This window comes from Rhipicephalus microplus, chromosome 3 (assembly GCF_043290135.1).
Source record: "Rhipicephalus microplus isolate Deutch F79 chromosome 3, USDA_Rmic, whole genome shotgun sequence".
Classification (NCBI taxonomy): Eukaryota; Metazoa; Arthropoda; class Arachnida; order Ixodida; family Ixodidae; genus Rhipicephalus; species Rhipicephalus microplus.
Window position 1 is genome coordinate 18,817,476 of NC_134702.1, and position 26,794 is coordinate 18,844,269.

General features: G+C 42.3%; 1 protein-coding gene across 2 annotated transcripts; it reads left to right on the top strand.

The window, feature by feature from the left end:
- Window positions 1-138: 138 nt before the first annotated feature.
- LOC119181141 (aminopeptidase NAALADL1) lies at window positions 139-24,370 on the top strand. Of its 2 annotated transcripts, none has more exons than XM_075889003.1 (19): window positions 139-272; window positions 4,354-4,552; window positions 6,422-6,612; window positions 6,909-7,049; window positions 8,629-8,755; window positions 9,281-9,403; window positions 10,205-10,382; window positions 10,622-10,721; window positions 11,493-11,585; window positions 12,493-12,578; window positions 13,412-13,531; window positions 14,169-14,251; window positions 14,357-14,420; window positions 16,843-17,008; window positions 17,540-17,633; window positions 18,805-19,048; window positions 21,730-21,811; window positions 22,986-23,081; window positions 23,713-24,370. In XM_075889003.1, exons 2-19 carry the CDS (start codon window positions 4,403-4,405, stop codon window positions 23,921-23,923), a joined length of 2,349 nt encoding a protein of 782 aa, XP_075745118.1. In that variant the 5' UTR covers window positions 139-272; window positions 4,354-4,402; the 3' UTR covers window positions 23,924-24,370. The 2 variants fall into 2 exon arrangements, with proteins under 2 accessions (XP_075745118.1, XP_075745117.1); XM_075889002.1 differs by lacking the exon at window positions 139-272 and adding an exon at window positions 1,666-1,825.
- The last annotated feature ends 2,424 nt before the right edge of the window (window positions 24,371-26,794 follow it).

A 26,794-nucleotide genomic window follows, 5' to 3' on the forward strand; every position in this document is an offset into this window, starting at 1 on the left:
CGCAGGCTAGGTTGTAAACATCCGCTTGATAAAGTGAAGACTGAGCCTTCGAAAGAAAGCATCTTGTTCTCTGGCAATGCTGCTTAATCTACACAAATTGACGTCACGTGACGTTAGGCTCGTTGGGCCAGTGACTTTCTACGCGTGAATGACGGAAGGCTAGAGGTGGGCGGTCATCAGCAGCAGCTTGGGCAGTTTCGTCTCCGAAATCTGCGGGCGGAGCGATAAGTCCCCCCTCTCTGGCTGTCGCTTATCAAGACAGCGCGACAAAGGTACCGTTGCGCTCCTTGCACGCACAACCAATGCTTATCAGCGATTCGCTAGGCCGACTATATTCGCTCCAACCAGCGGCGTACGGGATCACGGCATCGTGTTACGTCTTCCTGCAGTGCGTGCTGCTTGGATGTCCCGTTCTCGTGTTCGCCGTCAGCACGAATCGAACTATCGTGTTCCTAACGCCACGATTGTTTGATCGTAGGCGCGCCGTTGAAGATACATGAGGCCTCACATTCAATTATGCAAAATGCGCGTACGTAGGCTGGGTTTTTGCAGCAGCTTACTTGCGCTCGTTGATGGGGCGCGTGTTTACATTTCGTTCGCGAATTCGCGATCGATTCATTCGTGTTTTGTAACGTAGAAACGTCCTCGGCGATGCAAAATGGAGTTTTTTTGGGCTAAAGGAAACGCAGGACTTCGTACCCTCGAGCGGGCGTCTTGACGCAGGAAGCTAGTGAAACCTTAATCGCCGGTTACTGGTTTCGCCTCGGGGAACATGCATGCATGCATTGGCGTAGAAATATACGTACAGGAAACCGCGGCGTAATTATCGGATAACTTGTCCGACTGGGTTAATGGGACGAGTTTTTTTTTCTCGCACTGACGAATGCGAAGTCGACGAGGATAAATGTCAACGGCGCTTCTGATGGACCTGTTTGATGGAGCCTTAGAAAACCACTATGCCGCTGCACTGCGTGCCAAAATCTTCCTTTTATTCTTGTTCTTCAGGAGCAATCTGTAAAATTCTGACAACCCACTGGTGCAGACTTTCACTTTCCTTCTTTTGGGACATGATGTTGTGCTCATAGGTATATGTTTCTTGCTTGCTTGCATGTATGCACGTATTTAATTCTTATCCCCATTTTTTTTAAAATTTAATACTTGTATCTAGAGCATACAATGCTAATGCATGCTTTTAATCGCTTCTCGCACATCGCCCAGCTTCATTTACTTTTGTTCAGTGAAATTTATGACAGCGAAATGCGAGGCGTTACTCCGACCACACATATGTATATAATTCGCTAATTACTCTAATTTGGCTAAATCGTAATGAGTACTTTCTACGTGCTCTAGCGTATGCTTACGTGTTTATGTATGGCCTTCACGTATGTTTTTTTTTACAATGGTTGGCATTAGATTTCACCGCACAGCGAAAGTTTTGGGCACGAACGCACTCAACCCATCTCGGCTCTCATTCGCACTCCTGAAAGTGAAGCCCGCTCTGCGGGCTCCGAAGCTGAGCAGAAAAGCCAGCTTTACGACGTGCTCACACGTTCGTACGTGGTGCGGTCGCCGCATGTCCTCTTTTTTTGTTTTGTTTTTCATGCTGTTAAGAGTTATCGATTCGAATCGCCTCTTCGGTTCCTTGTTGTTGTTGTAGGAGCGCTAGACAGGCTGCGAAAACAGGCCGTTCACCCGGCCTGCTGAAAGAAAAGTAACACAGACGAGGTAACTACTGCGGCAGGTACAATCTCCACACCCACCACATTGCACTGAACCACCCCACCTTCACAAAAATGAGTAGGAACGAAGCAATGAGATGCCGCATGTAAGTCAGTTACTTTTTTTTTCTTTTGTGTTATACTGTACATTATAATCATTTTTAGAATATGTGTTACAAGCATCAGCCTATTTTATCTACTGAGACATTGAGGTCCGTAGTGTAGGTTGTGAGAAGTATTGTGTCCCTGATACTTTTTTATTGATAGTTTTTTTTTCTTTTCTATTAATTCATGCCGCACACAAGTAAAGTATATGGCAATGCTAGTGGCACATAGATGCAACAAAAATTGCTTAATATACTGTTGTGAAAACGGTGACGCACCATTTAATAAAAACAGCCGTGTTTGTAGGTTGTGCTGGTGCAGTAATGAATTGGCAAATAATGAGTGACAACTTTTATTCATAGAAAAGGTGAGGGATGAGGGAGGCTAAGCCAAGTAGAGTGCCAGGCCGTGCTGCTCGATCACATCTTGCGCTCGTTCCAGGATCCGTATTTGGATGTCCCTGTTGGTGCTGCAAAGAAAAACTTCCCATTGTTCCTCGGTAGGGGTCATGATTTGGCAAACACAAGTCAGTTGAAGCAGTAGCATAGCTAATAACTAATCGTAGGTCTAGTAACAGTGATAACTGTGTGGCAATTGTATGGTGGTAACCACTAGTATGGTAATGGTGATATGACACATAACCTGCATGTCATTACCAAGACATTTCAGGTGGCCTTCTAATATGAACATGGTGTGGTTGGTCCTGTCTTGGTTCAGCATTTCATTTCACTTTTTAGCAAGGATACTGGGTGCTGTACAATACTGAACTGTCTGTGTGTCACTATCTCTTTTTTTTAATCAAGATCGTTACTGTTGTCATGTTGAAAAATAGTGACCTATTATAGCTTACAAAGTATGCAAAGTAATACACCTGTTTATATATTCATACTGCTGCCATATAAGGCACGCATTCGTTCTGTATTTCACAGGTAGGAGTCCGTTAGTTATATGCCTAAAAGTAGTACTATATATAGTAAACAAACAGAGGGCTCTGAAACTGGCCCGATGCTTGAGGTGAAAACAATTGTAATTTCTGGTGTGCTCTTAATAAATTTCATGTTTTATTTATAGAAAGAATCTATAAGGTGTGTACTATTATATGGAGCTAAAAATTCTCATCATCGCTTGCATTCTATTCAGGTTGACATCTTTATTCTTCCTTGTTTTTCAGAGTGTAATCAAATTTCAGATTATGTGTCTGTATTTATGCTCAGATAACCGCATTTTTCTTAATTTTGGTATATCATTGCTTTGCAGATTTTTCGTTTGCTTAGATTCTCCATTTGTTATTGCACGTGATCATTGAAGAAGAGCTTGTCAGGGCACCTAAAACTATTGACAAGCAAACTTGTGTTGGAAAGAGGTCTGATTTTGTTCTTATAATGCTGATTTCCCAAGGATGCTAAAGGAAAATAACAATTTAGGTTAAAGTGAGAGAAAAATATGTGACAGCATCTAAAACATAACATTATCAACAACTGTCTTTTCGTAATAGAGAAATATGGGATAATTGCAGGAGAAGACTTCATTTTCCTGTGACTTGTTATACCAGTGATACATTCTATTAATAGCCCAGTGAAGGATTCTTGGTTCAATTGTGTTGTATTATCACACAACTATTGCAATAAAGATATAATTGCAGAGCACAGCATAGTACTGATGCATTTATATGTTATTCTTGGAAAAAAAAACTTTTCAATGCTTCCTTTGATGGAGATGGGGGTGGACAAAAGGTCTTTTTTGACCTTCTCTATGCCACCTTTGGAATCGTGTTGCATTGTTCTAGTTGCTGTATAGGCTTTGCTTGCTCACGAATTTTGCTCTAAGTGCAAGTAAGAGAGAATGCCACATCCAGAGTTCCTGTTGTGGACGCAGAAGCATATACAGCGGAAACCTGTGTTCTGCATGCCCTACCTAGTTCCTGCGCTTGCTGTTGTGATTTACTAAAAAAGCCATAGTGCTGGCTGTTTGGCAGTAGATAGTGTGACAAGGGCGTGAAATTCGCAACTCCTCACACGGGGGCAGGTGGCTTGGATTACACGCAAACTCTAAATGAATTTCCTTTTAAACTGAGCAAATTTTTGGCAGGAAACAAATGCTGCAAGGATTAGGGTATAATATTTTGCCTTGACTTATAGTAGGCCCTTAGTGTCCTTGTTATAAAAAGAACACAAAAAAAATGCTGTATGGAGAAAGTGTTACATACACTGCACCATAGCAGAACACCACACCTGCAACACAGACATTGTTTTGTATGTCTCCATGTCTTTATGTTTGTGTCTTTGTGCTACACTGTGATGTCAAGTAACCACCGCCAAGTTGAACAAACCCTCCTGCACACTATAGCATCTGTGGTGATTGTGCATCTTTCTTCATACAGCATTTTTTTCTTTGTGATATTTCCGTGGACGTGCAACACCTACTAGTACACTTATCCATTCTGTTCTTTTAGTGTCCCTTCAAGCATGCACATTCATGAACTAAACTGCGGTCTCACTTGCACGGACTTCCCTGTGTGGTTTGTCTGCAGGGATTCAGTTGAAAGCAGTGGTGACGACGCGGACGGGGGAGTCGCCGAAATGGCCGACTACATCAGGGGTAAGAAGACATACACAAAGTGGGACGCAGACACTGACAACGTGGACATGGACCTGTCACCCGAGGCACCGCACGTGCAAGTGGCCACCAGCCCCGGCTGGTTCTCAGGAACCAAGGGGAGAGTTCTTCGTGTGAGTACTCTGCGCACTTGTGAGAAGCTGACACTGTGCTCCGGGCCAGTAGCCTTGTGAAATCGCTTTTGAGAACTCAATCACTTTTGCCAGACTTTCAAGTGATTTCCCATTTGACACTTTGGCTTAATATTAATAGCATTCCTGGCACAGTGCCAGATGCATTGTCAGCTATACATCATCACCATTGCTTCATCTACTTTTTAAGACTCTGTTGTTGATCACCTAAAATACCAAAACCATATTCACTGCTTATTGGCCTTTGTTCCTTTCCTTGTCCTGTGTCTCACATATTTTACACGCTACATAATTAATTATGTCTTACCAACACACCCAACTTTATACAGTAGTGTATACGTATTTAAGTTTGCATGCAGACTTATTTGTTCTTCTCTGGCATGTTTGAGGTCATTAACATTGGGCAGCACTCATCAGTGCCTTACCTAGTGATGCGGTGCCCTTTTCAAATCTTCACTTCTTCTGTAAATGAAGAAAATTAATAAGTGCAGTCTTGTGAACGGGCTGTACAATTTCTCCACTGAAAGTTATGCATTCAGAGCGATTTTCTGCTATTCTCGTATGTATATATTGATTTGTCATTGTATTACTAATGTTTGTATGGATATTGAAGCATGTGTTGATTGGATGATGCAATGAAAGGGCAACATGCTATGACACCACATCGGCATATTTTTCCTGCCATCAGTGTTTCAGGCGTATTGACAGGCATACTTGTTTTCGTTGTTCTTGGTGACCGTTTTTTACTGTCTCAAAAAAATGCTACAGGGCTGTCAGTTGGTTCAAGGCACGCTTTCACGTATAAGATGCTTTTGAAATTTTATTGCTAGTTCTATTCAGATCACATTTGTGACACAAACAGTGGTGTCCATTTGAAAGCTTTAGGTGAAAAAAATTTTTTGCTTGGCTGGTTGGCTCATTCCAACAGATGACTGGGAAACACAGCTCCAGAACAACACAGGAAGTTTAGTGTCTCTTTTTGTCTCATCCTTAAGTTTAATTCAGTTCGGTTTATTACCTTAAAGGCCCCCTTTTCTTGGAGGTGCATTACATAAGGGGTGGGGTTGTATTTAGGTTAATCATATGCCGTGAATGTAATTTTTAGTATTGAAGTTGATCAATTATGTGATTTTAAGAGGCAGATAATGCAGCGACGGTGATGATGTCCCGAGGAAGGCCATTTCAGTCTGTAAACTTTAAAAAAAAGAAATTAGGATGCAGAAAAAAATATAATGGTGCGCGATGATGAGCTGGCAACCTGAAATAAATGACTGGTTCGATGAGATATGCGTGTTGCTGCTGTTATACAAGGTGGTTGATTGTGCGAAGGATGAAATGATTTGTGATAAAGCGTGAGAGTTGCAGCGGGATGACATAAAAAAAGAGGCTGTAGTCCAGATTTCGCTTTCAAAGATGAAATACTGATGTTGTACAAGTAAGATAAGCGAATGGATCTGGCGGCACTATTTGGTACCGCTTCTAATGCATTGATTAAGTAACGCATTATGTGGTTCCCAATGGCAGGTGCATATTTTAATTTTTTGTCTGACTAGTGATTGATACACAAGTAGTCATTTAACATGTGTGGAGCTTTCCAGTGTTCCGCTATTCTAGGACTTGCACCAGTGATGAGATCGAATGTACAGTGGTGCACATATTGGAAGCCATCACATTTCTTTCAGAGATCAGGTTTCGGTGACCAAAGAATGTGCCTGCCACTCACTCTGAGCGTTCCCGATTTTGCTTCAAACAGGTTCGCACCCGGTTTGTACTATAAGGGCTTTGTGTTGCCATATCCTTCACCACCACAACATTGTGACAGTGTCAGCAGAAGTGTCTTCTTCACTGCAGGTGCTGATAGTGGGAGTCATCTTCCTGGTGGGGCTCATGTGCGGCTATGTGGCGCGCAAGAGCATGCGTGATTTGGGTCAGCCGCCACAGTCATCTTGCCCCATGCCCAGGGGCATCTACTCCTTCAAGGAACGCTTCGCAGAGCAGCTACTCACTGGCGTCGACAAGAAAAATCTCGATAGCTGGCTACGGTCAGTGCGCACATCATTCCCATCGGTAGACCATTCCTCTCTATCTCTCTCTATTTTCTTTATTTATTTATTTTTTGCACATTAAATTACGGGTGTTCTTTTGGGCAATGCAGATGTAATAGCTATATTGCCTTTCCACCAATTTACATTTTTAAGTACCTAGTAGTACCTCTCGTAAACCATTTGAAAGCTATTTGTACTTACAAAAAGTCTCTGTTTGGACACTTTTTAATAGTACTCAAATATTCACACACCCCTGCTGCCATCCCATTTCGTGTGTGTGCTTGCTCCTTCAGGGTGATGAGTGTGCACTACCACATGGCCGGGACTGAGAGGGGACAGCAGCTGGCCATGCGGATTGAACAGGCCTGGAAGGGATACGGGGTGGACAACACACGCACTGAGGTCTTCAAGCCTCTGCTCTCCTTCCCAGACAAGTGAGCTTTTCCGAGAAGAGCAAGTGTGGTAGTATACGAGTCGCAAACGATGCGACAATCTTCAATTAAATTCCTGGGTGCTGCCATCCTAATGCTTTTGCAGGAATTATTTCTAGGCTTCCAATATTATGATGTCCAATCAATGTGGTCATCAAGCACTGAATGTGTTCGTGCAGCCGTTTACATCTGTCTGCTGTAGCCCTGCTTGTTTAGTTGCTGCTGATACAGAACAGCAGTCTTAACAGCGCAAGACAACTGCACTGGAAGGTCATGTCCGGTGATTTTCTCATGATGTCAAAGTAATGATGTTTGCATGTTTCCGAAATGCTCCTGTCATGAGCTTAATATTAGAAATTCTTGTCAAACTGAGCAATAATATTAAGTAAGCAAAACATTACACCAAAACCAAAATTCATCTGAGCAGTACTGTTTTCACTTGATGTGTAAGGTGGCTAAAACAGGAAAGCGTCCAAGGTATCTCGCCCCCACCAGCGCAAAGTATGAAAACTGCAAAAGCGGTGAAGAGCAGACATTAAGCGTAAAATTGACCATACCAGGACAGCCATACCATGTTTGTGGCTGATTGTGCACTTAAAGCACCAGTACAGTAATCTGTAGCAGCTGTCGGCTTTGAAAGTGTCTTTCGAAGTGGTTTACACAGCACATAATTGGGCAGGTTCCAAGAAGTCTAGTTAGAACATTCTCGTATGATGAAAACGCGTTCTTTATTATCTTATACATTGCATATAAGATGACAGTGAATCTGCTGTGACCACTGTCTATGGCTGTTGACACCATGCGTCAATGAGATCATGTTTTGAAGTTGCAAACTGTAAGCAGATTGCAGAGAAAGTGAAAGTTGTACTGAACAGCTTTTGAGTGTGGTCAGTGGCAATGTCTGACAGAGAGCAGGACAAAAAAAAAAAGGCAAATGCAACATTGGCGAAAAGTGGGTAGCCTTTATGATTTTTGTGTTTGCTACGTCTGCCTAACATGCGCAGTTACACACTTGAGGATGAAGTTAATTACCCCTTGTTGAAAGCATAACAGTAGCGTTAATGCATCTACTGTAATCTAGTATTGCAGTATCACAAGCTCCTTCAATTTAAGTGTTTGATCTTTATCTGTCAATACAGCAACACATGTTAAAGAAATAAAATGCAGGGTGCCTTCTCTCATAGGCGTGCACACGGGACGTGTGCAGTTGGGGGGGGGGGGGGGGTGCCCTTGCCTCCTAGTCATCTCGTGGGTTGGGGTTGGGGGGGCATACAATCTGCCCCATACATTGACTTAATTGGTAGGGGGGTTGCTATGGAGAACCGCTATGACACTTTACCTGCTACTTTACTATTTTTTGCACACTTGTTAAACAATACAGAGAACAGAGAAATGACATGGACACTGCGCTGTGTCAAGTGCACTGGAATAGCAGGACGGATTAGCGACATGCCTAAGCCTACGTTCTGTGAACTTACTTGCTTACCTGCTGTGGTGTGTAGCTCGTACTGATGACCTATTATCCGCTGCAGATGTTTCATGTTGCGGGATATTTTTTTATTCTTTTCGTTCCTGCATTCAGGGAACATCCAAATGAGGTGCGAATAATGCGGGGGAACAACATACTATTCAACACCTCCGAGACTGGGCCTGAAGCAGCCATGGCGGTGAAGCCATTTTCGGCCTATTCACCTTCAGGAATCGTCAGGGTAAGCTGTGCTTACTTTGGTGCGACTTATTTCACAAAAGTGGGAAGTATGTACAAGTATTGACCAAGAAGCGTAGTACATTTAATGTCTTGTGACTCCCTTACGGGAGCCTCGTTCAGAATAAAATTGTGAAGCAAGGTTTAGGAACAATCGTATAAAAAATAAGAACAATGTCAAGAAAGCCTAGGAAACAATAGGACCCGTATATGTGATTAGGCAAATAGAAATTGAACACAAGATAGTTTGCAGAAAGTGAGTGCTAAACTCATCTAGTTTGCATTCGTGCTTTGTAAAAATATGAGGACTCTGAAATTTTGGGGTAGAAGAGAGGCGAAGGTTGAACCCCTCCCCTTCCCCGGCTCTGCCGATGTGAGTCATTAGTTTTTTTTTTTTTTATAAAGATAGCCTGGTGACCTTCCATGACCACAGTTTCTGAATACTGATTTCTATGACGGAGACGAATGGCAAAGCAGTTACAACTTGATGGCATGACCGATGCATGCACCGTGCTCCATTCGTACTCAGGGCAAGCCTGTGTACGCCAATTACGGAACCGAAGCCGACTTTGCCCTCCTCAGAAGCAAGAACATTGTCCTCAACAATACGATCGCCATCATAAGATACGGCAAGATACACCGTGGCTACAAGGTAAGTTCCTGGACTTGGGGGGGGGGGGGGGGTGTAGCGTGGCTGCATTTAACAGACATAGGGACATTCTGGGTTACTTGGGGATCAAACAATTTTTTGCAGAAAAAAATATAACTATGATATAATTCATTAAAAATATTAAGACACGAATACAAAACACACTTTGGTACTAGTTCGTTCCTTGTATGAACAACGTATACAAGAGTGGAACTGGCTCTCAAACGATATCGTCCACATAACTTTCCGTTAAAAAATTTTCTGTTCTGTTCTCACTAAAACAGAAAGAACAATAAAAAAATGATAAAGTCAGTGTAATGATTAAAGCTATTCATCATCCTCGCTTGAGCACCATAAACGTCACATGTACGAAAATACTGAAGATCACTTTCATAATAAAACTGTTTTGTTGGGCTAGTTGGTATGCACCTAATGAAATAAAAAAAAGACACGTACTATCGAGGAAAAAAGTTGGGGGCAGAATTCCCTTTCCGTTCTGTCCTCAGTTTTTTCCCTCTATGATACTCGGTTTTTTTGTTTTTTTTTCAGTAAGATCGATATTTCTCTCCGATAAAGCGATCAAAGGCCTGCTGATGCTTGAGCTGCCTCGCCTGACGATTTCTGAAGCCTGATGGTTTTAGTTTATCAGCTGTGACCTAGTCTTACTGGTCCTCTGTATTTTATGTGCTGTTTTTTATTCCAACTTATGTGATCCATGTTTCCCCTACCCGTGCCATGTCTTGTGGCTGTGTAGGTAATGACTAAGTGAGTAACCCTGTATACCTGGTCATTTAACTCACCAAGGTGAAACTAGCCGAAGAGAATGGTGTGGCAGCTGTCCTGCTCTACAGTGACCCCTTTGACAGCCCCACTGACCGGTCAAATCCGTCAAGAGGAATGAAACTGCAAGGGGACGGCGTGGAGCGCGGAAACCTCAAGAGCTACCCTGGTGACCCTGGAACCCCCTACCTCCCGGCCACAGGTTAGTGTTACGATGAAAAAAAAAAAAAAAAGCTTTTGCAGTAGTGGTAATGACAAAGGATACCTGTACGTGATATACCAAAAGAAAGAAAACTGTGCAGTTAAAAAACAAAAACATTTTTTTGTGGTCCATGGTTTGAATTCATGGCCAATGCCTTTATGAGGCAAGTGGCTCAACCATGTGAGTTTTACAGATGGCTGCATTTTACTTTCTTACACGCTTCGTTTTTCATTCCCCAGACGATGTCTACATGCCCCCAAGGAGCGACCGCAAGTCTTTAGACCTTCCCTCAATTCCTGTGCAGCCGGTCAGCTATAACGATGCCCGCCAGTTGCTCAAGTAACCGAAGCTTTTTGGTACTCTAGCCGAATGTGTCTCTGCTTTTTATTTTATAGCGATATCAATTATTTATGCACACGTTTTTAAGTTGTTGCCTTTTGCCATCACTGTTGTTTTCTATATACACAGACCTATAGAAAAATAGTCGTGAAGAAAATTTTATCGAAGCGCGTGACCGGGCGTTCAGACCAGTGGCCATTCAATCTGTGGTGCTATGTAAGCAAGCTCACATGGCCAAATGCGCATAGATATTCTTCCATGCTAGTGGTGAGCTATTCATAGACATCCTTTACAGTTGGTTGTATGCACATCTCTCCACTACTTTAACATCACAGAGGCTTGTTTACTTAATCCCAGAGATAGTGCAAGGTACCCAAGGCACTTTAAAACTGTGTCGCTTCGTCCGTCATTCATCATGCTGCTTTGAGATTGAAGTCCAAGACCGTCTGCATGCCTACCGGAGGAAATCTTTCACTTACATGGCGTAATCGCCTGGAATCATATGCTTATCTCCAGAGGATATCAACAGATGACTCGTAGCTTTGTGAACGTCATGTTCTCATTGCAAAATCAGCATTGAAGCCGTGACAGTACAAGGGTCACATCGCTCGTTACAGTGGCCACATTTGCTAAAGGTGAAAGTGCTAGCCTTTCCTCGTATAGCATCCCGATTTGTTTGTATTACATTCATTGCTTTGACCGTACGGTGGAACTGTGGCTTTTACTTTTTTTACTGCTGTCTCATCTTGCCTTGCCCTGTGTGCTTTGCAGCAACATGTCTGGCAGCATGGCTCCGGTGGAATGGCAGGGAAGGTTGAACATCACGTACAACTTGGGCCCTGGCTACAGCACTGGAGATGACGTGTGAGTCTTATCTAGCGGATGGCACTGGAAAGTTGTGCATTGCCTGAGCCGGTTTTGCCTGAATGAATGCGTTTTCAAAAGTGCAGTAAAATGCAAAGGTGGTGTTTTTTTAAAATCGTCAGCATAAACCTTTTAGGTACAAATTACAAGTTACTGTCTCACTGTGTAATACGAATTTATCCAAAGGCAGTCTATATTCTTGTGTAAGAAATAGAAGGTAACACCGTACTTTTTTGCACATAACCAGTAACAATCAATGGAAAAGTGGGCTATAAAGTGGGAGTTTGGTTAAATGCAGCAGTTATATGCTTTTCTGCTTTTTTAGAGTTATAGTTAGGGGTGAAAATTATATACAGGGGCAGCTTTATGCAAGAAACTGTAGTAGTACGTCGATCTAGGCACGAAGTATACGTGGAAAGATACGATGCTATGTCAATTTGTGTACTTCTCACTGATTAATTTTAATTAAAGTTGAATTATATATCTGTATATTCTGAAGTCGGTCATGTTCTAGTTCATTCTAAAAGTAATCAAATCTCAGGTTTGATACATACCTTTCAATATCTGTATCCATTGCAAGCAAACACAAGTTATGGGTCTCGCTTTGTTTTGGAACAGTACAGAATGGTCTGTCAAAGTAATAATACCTCCAGCAAATTCATCCTCTGAAGCAATGCATTGAATCATGGCACAATATAGTTAAATGAGGGCCAGCTGTCCACCCAGGATTAGTGCATGTATCTGAACGTCAAATTGCAAGCTGATTTAAGTAACACACAACGCATGACACGTCTCTGCAGTTGACATGTACGATTGCACATGTCGTTGGGGTAGAAGATGTTGCTTTGCACTCTTGAGCATCCAAGTGCCTTCCAGCAATTTACGTCTTTCTTTCGTGAATACGCAGTCAGGTGGAGGTGGCGGTGCACAACATCTTGCAGCGCTCCAACATCCAGAATGTCATTGGTGTCATGATGGGAAATTTCGAGCCAGGTTGGTTTTTCTCACTTTCACCACAGTGCGCTATTGCTCCGTTTGAGAGTTCTGTGTAGTTTATGCTTAGTTTTATCTGTCCCCGTCTGTTTCCTTCTTTCAGCATTGGATTTTGTTTTTTGTGACTTGTACTTTACTCTTGTTCAAATAATTGTTTGTAAGGCTGCATGTTAAAACTACAGCGTGTTTTTTTCCCCCTCATCCTCTTATGTTCTGGTTGACATTAAGAGAATGAAGTGGACCATGCAATGCATAGAAACAACAACCAGTGTACATAAAGAGCAACAGAATGGTGACCAAGAAATGGGAAATGTAGTCGAGGCAGGCTAGATGAAGTGCTGAAATTAAGAAGGTTGCAGGGTATAAATGCAATGAGTGCACACTAGGTTGGGCAAACTGGAGATTCTTGGGAGAGGCCTTCATTCTGCAGTGGACTTGAAATAGGCTGGAAATGATGGTTATGATGACCCCGATGATGATAATGATGATGAAGTTGAGACCATTGTTGTAGCTTGTGGCATCTCTACAGTTGTACTTGGAGGTGTAGCAACCACCGCGGGTTCACGCTAGCAGCTGGGGCAGTCTGTAATGTGTCCGTCAATTGTTATGTCCATCGAATACAATTGTGTCCACCTGCCAGTGAGCCACTAGGGAAAGCTGCTATCTCTGAAATGTGGAATCTGAGTTAATGAAACTGGCATTTTCCTTTATTTACACCACTTGGAATATCTATAAAAGCTTCACGCAAAGTGCCTGTAGTAGCCCAGGTATTGCGTGCATCTCTAATTTGATTCTGTCCAAACATTGTTCTGCATATATCTGCAACCATGCAGGCAGATACATTATCGTGGGCTGCCACCACGATTCATGGACCAAAGGTGCAGGCGATCCGGGCACAGGGATGGCTGCCCTCATGGAACTTGTCCGACTGTTTGGAAGCCTTAGAAAGAATGGTCAGTGCCTATTTTCTGAATGGCTTTACAGCTGCTCATTTACGCAGCATTTAGTCAAATGTTTGCTTTTAGAGGTTGCTAACGCAGTGGGGGGTTGTAACTTCTGTGACGTCAGCACTAATCGTACATGGTTTTAATTCTTTCTATTCACAGCTGTTTCTTTTATGGTTCACTGGGTAGACAGATTTCATCTTTGAAGTTCTTCATCACTCTATATTTCAGCTTGTGATATAGCCATGGTTTCATGCATTATTAAAGGAAGAATGGGAGAAGAACAGTGAGGGAGGTTCAGTTTTACAGATCTTTGTTGCAATGTTCATACCACTGTGCTCTTGTTTAAGAAAAATGTTTCTAAGGCTGTGTGTCAAAACTTCTGGGTCTTTATTCCTACATGCTCTTACGTTCTGGTTGACACCTACATATTTAGTAGGTGTCATATATGTATACTGTCATATATGGTGTCATATATGTATATCATATGTATAGGTGTCACCTACATATTTAGCAACTACATATTTAGTTGCTAAAGCAGCAATTTCGTTGCTTCTCATCACCTGGCATTTCTCACAGCATTGTCACCAAAAGATTGACTGATTATTTTGATGCGTATGGTTAATACCATTTTGTTTTTCTGCAGGTTGGACTCCTGGGCGAACGCTTGTGTTTGCCAGTTGGGACGCCGAAGAGTTTGGCATGGTGGGCTCCAACGAATGGGTGCAGGTATTCTCCTTGTTCCTATCGTTACCGTTCTTCATTGCCCATTTATGTGAGTGTTGTGCACACTCTGTGCAGAAAAATCATTTCTTGCAACCACATTATTCGTAGGCACACGAGCAGGAGCTCTATCATCGCACAGTGGCATACATCAACCTGGACCAGGCAGTCTCTGGTGAGGACTTTTGGTCTTGTAGCTGCATGAGTTCAGTCTTCGCACCCTCAAAAGCATATTTCACATGGCACAAATATGTGAATTCATAAATAGGATGCCACTGATTTGGTCTTCTGAGAGTGAGCTTGCATGCTGCAATTTGTTCGTAATTATTTTTTTGTGTTTCAATTACAATTTAAAAATGACAAACGTTTTTCGCACAAAGAAAGAGGAATAATGGGGCTGTAAGTTTGCAAACTACATTTTTTTGTGTGTGGAAAATAGTATTATGTTTATTTATATCAGTAAATGTGCTTACCAACACAAGTAAATAGATAAACAAGACAGGAACTCACAGCTAAAAAAGTGATCGCATTATTTGCGGCTCCTATCTAAGAGCAGTGATAGTCGAACCCCTTTATAATAGACACTGATGTAACTGACAATCGGGTAGGTGTGTGTACATTGAAGTAGGGGTCGATAAGAAAATGCAAAAGTGGTGCCCGGATGAAAAGAGGCTCCTCATATAAAAGAAGAGTTGCTCCCCTGTGCATGTCTCTTACAAAATGGCTCGACTGTACTTTGTCAGGCACGGAAGCATGGTAGTTTGCTTGTATCCTAAAGGTTTCTTTTGATAGTCTCCAGTTGCATAACAGGCGCAGCTAGTACTTGAGAAACTACGATGTCCTTTAAAAACAATGCGACATTGACATGACTTGAAATGTACTGGAATATGTAGTGTGTTTGTTTTTCGCTATGTTGGCTTCCAATGCTAATGTACATTTGTGGACAAATGAAACACAAACAAGAAATGATAAAGTGGAACAGCCTCTGCTAGTGATAACCTGAGAGGACAACTTTGCATTGGTAACTAGTATGCAGTTACCAAGGATTGTTTGAATATCACACTGTGTGCACAGTAGGCTTGCGCAAATAGTTCCTTTTGAGCTCCGAAGCAATTTTGAAGCGAATAGTGAATTTGGTTGAATAATTCCGAATCGAATTCGAATGGTATGTATCAGATGTTAAAGAATGGCTGTATTTATTATGACCTAACTGACCTGCACAGTATGTATATTTTTTAATTGAAATATGGTCTCTATGCAAATGTCTTTTTTTTGTTCAAAGGAAGTCGTAACAACCTTGAGTGGTAGCGGGATTCGAGTTTCGGTGCAATGCTGGTGATAACCTGTAAAGTATGTAATATTTGAAAATTTATTATACTTCGAGCATGTGAGCGGTCATAACAAGCTTTTAAGCATAATAAAATGATAAAATCGATTTGAGGGTAACATGTTCATTCAAAGGGGCCCTGCAACACTTTTTCAAGTAGCCGTGGAGCCACTAAAGCTTATTGCCTCACGAATGCACCACCGCAAAATTTTTAGAATCAGTCTAGTATAAGCGGAGTTCGAAAGGTTTGTCACATACTACAATTCCCTCTTTTGTCCCGACGAAAAAGCTGGGAGCAAAGCAGGGAGGGATGGCACAGGGAAAGGAAACAGGTCATGCGTGTCCTCGTGACCTTCGGCACTTTTTCTCTCTATTCTATTTCTATCTTTGAATACGCGACCTTTCAGTGCAATTGCGCGCATACGCTTAGACAAGCGGCATCCCACAGCAGACCCAGTAACGACCAAGCGCGCCATGCTCAATTCAGCCAATGGCTGCGACAAGTGATTCTTGAGCTTGTGGTCTCATTTGCTGTGGGAATTGAACGATTTTCAGCTGACTTTGAGAATTTATTGCGAATTGCGGGCAGCGTGCTGCGTTATAATATTTGCCTCACCTGTTCTCGGTAGCCTTGACTACGGATCGACAGCATTTTCTGACCATGCTCGAACAGGGTTTTAGAGCCCCTTTAAATTTGAAGGGGGCTTGGCGGCAGAGAAAATTTCCCCTGGGTAGATGTTTTTACGGCTTAGTATTTCTACACTGCAGTGAAACCACCTTTACAGGCGTTTACATGCAGATTAACATATATTTATTCATGAATTGCGAATACTTCGAAATATTCAATAATTTAAATTCGAATCGAAGCTGATTTGAATACTCTTCTAGTCATTCGAATATTGGAAGCATTCGAATATTGGAAGCATTTGAATATTCGCACAAGCTTAGTGCACGGGTGTGTATTGTTTGAGCATTGCACTAAGTGAAGTTATTGTTCGTATTTCATTTTGCACATAATTGTACAATTTTCACCAAGGCTGAAATTCTCTGTAGCCGATTCATTGTCTAGGGCCCTTTAACACATGCCTCTAGTTTTTTTTCAATACAACATGAGAGGCGAATCAGCTGCAAGCCTAGCACATTTTTTTAAAACTGCCTTCCGTCCTTTTTGCACTCCTTAACCTTGGTTCGTAGCTATGAACCAACTCGTCCAGGCATTCTTTCAGCTACATTTACATCTTTTTGTTCCTGTTTTTCTTGACATATGCAGGAAACAGCTCTCTGTACGCCCTGGCCAGTCCTCTGCTGCGTCAGGCATTGAAGGAAGCTGCAGAACTGGTGCCCTGCCACGAAGGCGCGCACACGGAGATGAGTGTCTACGACATGTGGCGGATGCGCAAGCCTCGCGTGCCCAACAATTCGCACGCGCCACCACTGTGAGTGTTCTGCACGTTCATTCAAACCGGATCTTCTCTGTCATTTGTTCTCAAGTGCCATCTCAGATTTGAACCAACAAAAACGAGTTTACTAACTTGTTAGGAAAAAAAAAAACTAGAGCACCACAGTAGAAGGCAGAGTGGATAATGGAGTGACGGTGGTGGCATCCACCCCGTCCAGGATTTGGATCATTCTCCGTGCGACTTGAAAATCAAGCCACACTGCACAAGAGGGGCTGCATAACGACGGCTGGCAATGATTGCACACTCTTTACTCCTCTAGATGTCAGTCATATCTTATTTTCTGAGTCGTGCTAATTCATGCTGCAGTCCCGAAAAGTGTCATCATTGCGCAGTTTTCGCGTTTATTAGAAAGCCTAAACCGCTAATTGCTAGTTACAGGTATGAAGTAAATACTTTTTTAAAGCTTGTTTAGGCTGGGTAATTCTCTCCTTGAAAGATTTTAAACGTTGAATGTGTTTGTCTTTAATCTATTTTTCTACAAACGAGTGCTCTTTTTGCCTCTCTCAGCATAATGCCTCCTGCATCAGGCTCGGATTTCGCTTCCTTCTTACTCAGCCTCGGAGTTGCTTCTGCGCACCTCCAGTTTGTGGGAAAAGATCCGGTGAGTAATATGTGCCCACAATTAGCAGCTGAAGAAGCTGTTACATGTAAACTTCTGGGAGGGTGTTTGAATGGTTATGAAGGCTTTTTGGATGAATGTCTTTAACTTATGTGCCATGCCAATGTACAGTTATTGTCAGTCACCATTTGTCTTCACCTCATTTGGTATTCTTCACAAACTTGCACTAGTATAAGAAAGGGAAGATCAGTGGCCGATTTAGTCAGTTAGGGCAAAGATTTAGGTGCATACTTTGAAACTACACGTCATCGCAGTGGTTCCTACAGATTCTGTGTTCTAAAGCTCTAGTGGCTCACATTTTAGGGGCGAGGCACCCTACAGCCGAGGCTTGTCCGGTGTCATGGCTACATTATATGGGGCAGCACACAGGGAATATTCGGTATGGTAGTTAAGACATATGTGAGACAAAATAAAAAAAAAGTTTAACAGTAGGTTAATATCAATAATAATAGCGACGAAACACTATAAGACACCTACAAGCACAAACCCTTTTTGACCACTCAGCGACCTCAACAAAGACGTTATGAATCTGAGGATCTGGCTTCGCCCACTCATTATTATTGAATTTGTGGAGATGCGTGAATTTTTTTCTTTTGCTGTAAAACAGAGTCATTGAAGCTGGTTTGAATACAATATAAATAGCTGCCTCAAATCGCAACCCTCACACATGTAAAAGAGCGAAGCGATGAAATCGACACTTGATGGGTACAGTTGAAACCACATGCAATGTATTGGCATTTATATTTAACAATTGTAAATTCCCCTTGTATGTACTAGTTGCGATATATAAAATGTCTTATATGCCAAATTACTCATATACAGTAGGCTCGCTTTAAACGGGATCTGAAGGAACCAGTAAAATATGTTCTATTTAATAGGAGTTCTGTCTACTGAGAGATGAACATAGGTGCAGAATGCAAGTACCGAACCAATAATATCGGAGATGGTTCCATTTAAGCAGCAGTTTTGTTTAACAGGTTTCCATTTACCGAGAGTCTGCTGTATAGAACTTTTTTGTGATCTCCTTCATATTCAATATATCCAGGTTTGACCGTGCACAAAACATGATATTGTACAGCAATATTTTCCGGTAGTCAGAAATCACATGTAGGTTATTCTGATTCTTGTCATGTGCCTATTCGGTGGCGAACAGGCATCGGACTACCCAGCTTACCACACGGCATACGACACGTACGAGATGGTGGTGAACCAGACCGATCCGGGCCTGCGCTCTCTGGCCAGCCTAGTGCGGGTGGTTGGCGTGCTTCTGCTGAAACTGGTGGACTCGCTTCAGCTGCCTATGCACGCGGCTGACTACGCCGAGCAGATCCGCCTAGACTACGTCGTCTTTGAAAAGACCTACGGCTCGCTGCTCAAGGATCACAACATTGATCTCGGTCAGTCACAACATTGATCTCGACTGCCTTCCCAGGAAAATGAAACTGTGCTCTGGAATGTGAGCACACATTTGCAGACTGCTAAAGCTAAGATAAGCTCTCAGAGTGTATGAAAACTGTGGCAGTTCGCATTATCTTCGTAATATACTCAGAGAAGAATCACACTTAGTAAATCTTGTTTGTAGGCCAATAAGCTGTGCTTAGTGATCAAGATTGCAGGCGTAACTCCCAGCATTAGTAGTGAGCTGCATTTTATTGGGGACCGAATGCAAAACTGTTCACATTCTTAGTGCTATAGATGCTCTTTAAAGGGTTCCTGTTGCAATTATATAAGCTGTTAGGCTACAACTAACAATATCATTTTCATCACAATTTAAGGGGACACTAAATGCAACTATTAAGTCGATGTTGATTGTTGAAATAGCGGTCCAGAAACCTTGTAGTGTAACTTTTGTGCCAAGGAAGTGCTTATTTTGAAATAAAATCAAGTTTTAGCAATCCGCATCGGGTTAGCGCACATAAAATTACCTGCCTCAAGCAGAACGTCTCACATGACTTGCCATGCACAACATTGCCCGACTTTACTGCATGGCCGCCGTCACTAGTAACAGCAGAATAAAAGCAGCAGGAGCCACAGCAGAAACAACGGCTGCCAATGGCTCCGATTTAGCAAACGTGTTTTGGTTCAACTGGGCCCCGATAGATGGCAAGACCTGTCCAGTTTAAACATTCGAAAATTGAACTTTTGAACCACTCGAGCCATTCCCCATAGTAACGTTCAGTGGTTCTTTTTTCCATGAATCAAACAAAAACGAACAAGCAGCATTTTATTATGTCTCTGGATGCATGGAAGGCTCTTTATTTAGTGCAGCTGGATCGATTTCTAGTGATTGTAAGTGGTTCGTCTGACGTCATCGGGATCCTTTTGAGAATGTCCTACTACGGTGCATGTATTCCCTTGCATTTACCTTAACTTCTCGGCAAGTAGGGCACTACTGTTGATAATATTGGTTGTCATACATTGAGCTTTCACTCTCACGTATTTCACTTTACTCTCCTTTTAAATGAAGCATGTTTTATCAGGAAATCTAGAGGCCATTAGCGTTGACTCTTCTTATAAGTTGTACTTTTTGTTCTCATACTCACCACTGAGCAGTCGGGGCTCAGCTATGCATTTCATGATCCTCTGCCACTTGTGGCCCTTGGGTTTTTCTGGTTGAACTTTGTGCCACCACAAATCTGGCCACTTACATTTTCTTTTTCTGTACTACCTCTATGAAGCCAATGACATTAGTCGCATGAGTTACATCCCACCAACATCCCACCAAAATGATGCCACGCTCCGAAAGAAAGATGTCACTAGAAAGGCAGTGTGGCAGTGTGCTGATATCTGTAGAGACGTGCACAATTAAAACATTGTAACAAATTGCACACTTCATGCGGAACGCTTAAATTTGGGCAACGATTGAATGAAACTATGCTACCAGCTCAATGGGCTTATAAAAAAAATCCTTGAAATCATTTCATTGTTTCTTATCGAAGCTTGGGGTGGCCACAGCTGAATATCAAGCCCTTTTTGCTCTCATGGACACTCCTTGCAACGGAACTTGTAGTGTACACGTATCCCGAAGGAGTACGGCCACTAGCGTGGGTCCAGTCTTAGCAAGCCACAGGGCACGCGTTATCGCCACGATACTGCTCAAGTTCGCAACACTTTCTTGTCAGTGGCAACACCAAACGCAGTACAGCCCTTTGCAAAGGCGCAGCGGGAAAGCAAATGGGCTTATCCACGCCACGAGCATAAAAGTACTGCACAGGGTGCCACGAGCACGCCTCCGGGGTAAAGGTGATTCACGGAGACACCGGGACCAAGGCCCGGTTGCTCGAGCGAGGGCAAAGGCGCTCGCGTTGGCTTCGGAGGGAGACGGGTCAGCGTAGCCTGGCCACGCACTAGGACACCGTACCACCCTTCGGCCGAGCATACGCAGAGGGGCAACAAAAGGTGAGCGTTCGCCTCGGGCGCAAGGCGCCGTCAGTGAGGTCCAACGAGCCCCGAGCGTCGGGAGTCGACGAACGGAAAAGATTGCGTGGCTCACCGTCAGCTGTCCCGGAGAGTATCTGCCCGCTCCCGACGCACGCGCACAAAACCTCTCCGGAGACTCCACGCACAGCACCACAGTCAACATCCGCTACCGGGTGAGGGGGTTAAACGTCATTCCGCTCTCCCAGCGTGGCAGACAGCGGAGGAGGGGAGACATGTCGGGACATGAGAACGGCAGAAAAGGCGGCAAAGCCCGCGCAAGGGCAGCGGGCTAGCCTTAATTCCAACAAACTGAAGGCTTAAACACCTTTATCCTTCTTTTGTATAGGTTGATTGATTGATATGTGGGGTTTAACGTCCCAAAACCACCATATGATTATGAGAGACGCCGTAGTGGAGGGCTCCGGAAATTTCGACCACCTGGGGTTCTTTAGCGTGCTTTTTTGTATAGGTTGCAATTTGCTTTGAGAAGTTAAACCCCATCACGCAATCGTGGTAAATTCATGTGAGTCAAAAGGCTTGTTTAACGTAGATTCAAAGCTTTCATCCTATAACAGCATTCCTTTTTTTGCTTAGGTAGCAGTTTTTTTGTAAAGGGCACACAGTCAATCTATCGCACGCATGTGAATATTTTTTTCAGAGCCACTTTCCAAGTCATTGATCCAGTTTGAGCAGGCAGCGCTGAACTTCCACGACAACTACGAGGAGATGAACAAAAACAAGTGAGGAACCTTTTATGTACTACAGAACAGTTGAATTGAAATTTCTTGAACTTAGCTGGATGCATTTTTAAAATACCGAATAAAGATAAAATATGGTGATTCTTTCATTTCCCGCTTCGTTTTTGTGAAGAATAGGTGTGAGAAGTGCTTTATTGTGTGTAATATTATTCGTTAAGGTGCAATTAAGTTGCATGTATTCCAGTTATAGCATAAGTATTACATTGAACTCATATTTGCGTAAACTAAGTAATGAAACAAAGCTTACAAGCTAATATTTGTACAGAAAACATTACAAAAATGATCATAGTGCATAAAGCCATTCGGGTAGAAACAAATTTACCCACAAACTCCTCTCGTTTACTGCAATGATGATAGTGTACTAGTTGTTGTATGCGAGCACCGGCACATATATGCAGAAAAAGTAACATTAAATCTGGCCACATTTTTAGCTGTTATTGTGTTACTTATTAATGTAGAAAATTGAGCTAGTTAGAACATGCTCACGATGATGAGCCCAGAAAAGGGCACAAAGAAACAAAAAAGTACACGACACAAGTTTTTCTATGTCCCTTTTTTGTGCTGACCCTCATAAGCACTACTCATTAAACCTACTTGAAAAGACCTTGTTCCTCTGTGAAGTGAGGCAAAGTAGGGTTTAATAGACTAAAGTAATTAATTTACTGCTTTGAACAACTAAGTGGTTTCAAAAAGCATTGAAAGTAAAGCGTACTAATTGTCATTCTCATACTCACTTCAATTTGCGTTGTTTGGTGTAGTCATAACCTTTAGTATAGTTCCAAATCTTCATGCTTTCTATGCTGTACAACACTGTATGCACCACAATGAGATACGTGCTTATTGCACAGGATGTAGCAGTGTTAATGTTGCCTGTACTTGGTTTTTGATTAGATTCGCCACTATGTGCGCTGCATGCATGCAGATTTCATCAACGAAATGCCCGCTGAATAGATCCGAATGTGTAGGGAATACTTTCACAGCTATTTAGTACGTGCGGTTGGCAAGCAGAATGCCTTTCCTTACCGTCTTTGCAGGTCGTCTGTCATGGCGTTTGACTACAGTGTGTTGTATATAACCTTTCAGAACATAGCTTTTCAGCCATTGACCGGTTTCAAAGATGTGGCGGTGTAACACTGCCTCCATTTTCTTTGTACAGCTTGTTACTGGCTCTTCAAGAGTACAATGATCGGCTGATGCAACTGGAAAGGGCGTTTCTTCTCCCGGCAGCTTATCCGCACCACCCACACTACAGGTGAGGGTGTGCTAGTTTTTACGATGGATAGGCAGGTACTGCTATTGTTCAGGTTGTTAACCTAACTTATACAACTCATAGCAGTGGCATTGCGACAGCGTAAAGCAAGCATTCGGCAGTACTCGTCTGTAAAACAAAATTTTCTGAAAAATTTTCTGAAAATTGGTATGTAATGTTTCTGGCTTGGACAGTGCACTTCATTTTTACTGATTAGGAACTGGATGAGCCCTAGTATAGATGCTGTCAAAATCAACATTGTCAAGCGATTGGTGGGGGAAATTCAAGGTGGTGGCATCGCCGCCCGCATTTTCTTTTAACGTGTTTCTGCTTGTCAAACTTCTTCTCACGGCAAGCTTGGTGATTTTGCAACTATAAAAGAGTAATTTAAAAATACGAGAAAATGTCTTTTAGTGTCCCCTTTAGAACTGATGTACTTTAATTTCCCTGCATATAGCAAAGAAATGCTCCTTTTGCTTTCACATACCTGCTAGTTCAACATTTATACGTTCCATCGTGAACTTTTAATGCTTATTGGTAGTTCACTAGGAGTTCACACTGTGCGCAGAATCACTTTGTATAAGTCTCATCCTAAGGACGTTGTCTGACCCCGGTTTGGGTTTCGGGATGACAGGCACGTCATCTACGGGCCGGACGTGGACAGCGGTTACCGCAGCGTGCTGTTTCCGCACCTGACGGCGGCCATCTCCAACGCCCGGCAGGACAACCACTCTCCGAGCTGGAACCGCGTGCGCGAGTGCCTCTCTTACGTCGTCAATGCCCTCCGGTCGGCCACCAACGTTCTCAGCAGCGCTGTTGTCAGCTGGCACACTGCTGAGCTCTAAGTGGATGCTGTGACGGTGCCCGGTTCAATGTTCTCTATAACTGTCCATTCCATCCCTCCCAGCTATTGCTGCTTTCCATCCAAGCACACTAACATCACGTGTACATTACAACTTAAGTTATTGTATGTGAACCGACACACATTGCAAGCTTATTTACGTTATGAACCAAAGTTGTAGTTCTCGGACTTCTTTTTATATTCCTTGTGCTGACTACCTTTTTGCATTGCAGATTGGTGGTTTAGAATATCATTAATGTGTGAATAGGATTAAAAAGTATCTTGGTGCAAACAATATTAGGCATGGCAGTTTGAAGCTTCCGGCTGCAAATGGGTACATGACAATATTTCCCTTTTTTAATGCATGCAATGAAGGGATTTATTTGCATGCTGCTACAATTTCCTAACCTTTCAAGGTTCTTAATCTTCACTTAGAGTAATGTCATTGCACTAGGTATAGTGATATGTCTTTTTTTTCATCAATGTTCATTGCATCAAGACATCCTTTTGGCTGGTTTTGCCTCTCAGCATCAGCATTAACATAAGAGCAGAAGTGTTTGTTGTTGTCTAGCATACCAAAGTTGTAGTTTATTCACTGCTCGCATTCTAAAATTTTGCCGGCACCCCGAGTCACAAATTCGCATATTGCATAACTTCTTAGCCATCCTTGTACTTAATGTGACTCTAAAGGGCAGCTATGATTTAGTTAAAACCTGTATAGTATTATTATAGAGTATTGTTTTAGTTTGTTTTGCAGAAAGGAGTTTATTCCTGGTACAAAAAAAAAAAAAAACTTGCTTGTGCCGAATTTTACGACCAGACCAGAGGGCTGGTATGTCACTGCAGCATCACTGATTTCAGTACATATTCACATGATTTCGTAGTAATTATGCAAAAAAGAAAATTATACAGAGTTGAATCTGTGGTTTATTTAGAATGCAACGGAACCTTATTGTGCAAACAGAGCTTACTATACTCTGACAAGTGCACTGTCAAAATCAACAATATTGCAGGAAAATAGCATGGTAATTTCAAAGTGTTATCATTTATTGCCAAGTTCTCGCTCACGATATTGATGACAGTAATCGCACTTTGCTCGCGATGTTTCTCGTATCCGACCGAGCCATCTTACCCCGACATTCCTCTGCAGTGTTTCTTCAAGCCTTGCTGTCGTCATGGTCACCGATATAAGATAATATCTCAAATGAGACATTGACTATTCCTATCACATTATCCAGTGCATTAGCTACATAATCCGGTGTGGCATTTTGTTTACCCTTAATTTCGTCCTGTTCATCACAATGTCCCTCAAGCAATGAATCACATTAGCTGCTCATATATATTACACTTAAAGCATAACAGACGAGCAATACATGTGGTCAGGCTTGTACTGACCGATGCACCTTGCGATTGGAGTGTGTAGATGCATTCGGGCTGAACTGCTGCTAGTTGATGCAAGATATGTGTTGCTTTGTGATTTCGATTGGTCAATTGCTTGAGCTTGCAATAGTTTGTACTAATGGCCAGCAAGGTTTTGATGAGTAGGTTTATTGTGGGTAAGACCAGCATGGCAGTTTCAATTCTTGCAGGTTTTTTTTTTGGCAACACTGCAAGGTGTTGCAGAAAAAAAAAGAAATCTGTCATTTTGTACATAACTTAACCACAAAGCACCATGTTGTGTCTTGGTGAAACATTTTGATTTGACACAGTTTGGAGTTCAGATATCTTGAACACTTTGTAACTACAGAGTCAATGCGATGCATTCCTTCAAACTAAAAAATGTTTTATGTAATGTATTTCCAAAAGTTGGCAAAGTGCATCTTTTATGTTAGCACTTGAAACCTGTTCCTTACTATTCAATCAATTTCATAAAAATTTACAGCCATCAATTTTCCCATCACTTTTAAGTATCATTAGTCATGTTGGCTGCTTTCACACAACACACATTTACTTGCCTGCTCGTTCTACCAGCTGTTTTTTAGTTGTCTCTTTTTAAGATTGTGTTGCTAGTTACTCGAATCAGTGTATGTTTGTCACAACAGTGCCATTTGGGCCAGTTGGTATGTCATAGGGGGATATAATATTGTGCATAAGGGACAGAGCCTCGGGAAAAAATGATGAAACACACAAGGCGCAACACTTGCACCTACAGATACATCAATACTACTTTACATACATAACTGGCTATGGGAATCACAGAGAATCTTGTCTTGCACTTCTGTCAATATTTGTGAGCACTTAAGCATGAATATTCAGTTATGCAACGTCCTTTATTGACCTGTAAATGTCACAAAGCCAGTATTGGCTGTGCAGATTTGAAAGTAAAGGCCTGTGTTGCCCCGTGAAAGGGCAACTTTCCAAAACTAAAGCCAAGTGAAATTGACACTGGAAGGAAAAAAAATAAAAGGTAGTCACGGGAACGAGCACTCTTTATAGGTGAGAATTCGATTGTAAGAATTCTTGTGCAGGTATTGCACAGAGCACTATTCGATCTCAATTGCTATTGAGCGTAATTTCAATTCAGCTTCTTGGTTACGATTGCCTTGTTTGCTTGTGGTGCAGGAGGTAGCCAATTGAGGTCAAGAAATTTGATCGGAATCGTGATGAAAAGTGCGCTTGCAACATCCATATCATATTAACTACTTTGTCTGCCCGCATAAATTTACCACTTATTGTATATGAGGTGAAAGCGAGGGCACTGCAATTGGTGCACATTCCTGCCATTCATCTCTCTAAGAAAAAGAAATGATGCGCGAATCCTTGTGATGCCAAAGGATACAGAAATGGACAATATTTTGATGAAAGAAACTTCAAGCACATTTTGAATGTTACTTTGGCTAACTAAATAAGGAAACCAAAGGGTAAATGGGATGCA

Bases quoted from the DNA above. Each gene is read 5' to 3' on its own strand.
- LOC119181141 (XM_075889002.1), top strand. From the start codon at position 1,794: ATGAGTAGGAACGAAGCAATGAGATGCCGCAT. The intron at 6,613-6,908 runs GTCAGTGCGCAC...TTGCTCCTTCAG, and splicing joins AATCTCGATAGCTGGCTACG to GGTGATGAGTGTGCACTACC. The intron at 12,579-13,411 runs GTTGGTTTTTCT...GCAACCATGCAG, and splicing joins GATGGGAAATTTCGAGCCAG to GCAGATACATTATCGTGGGC.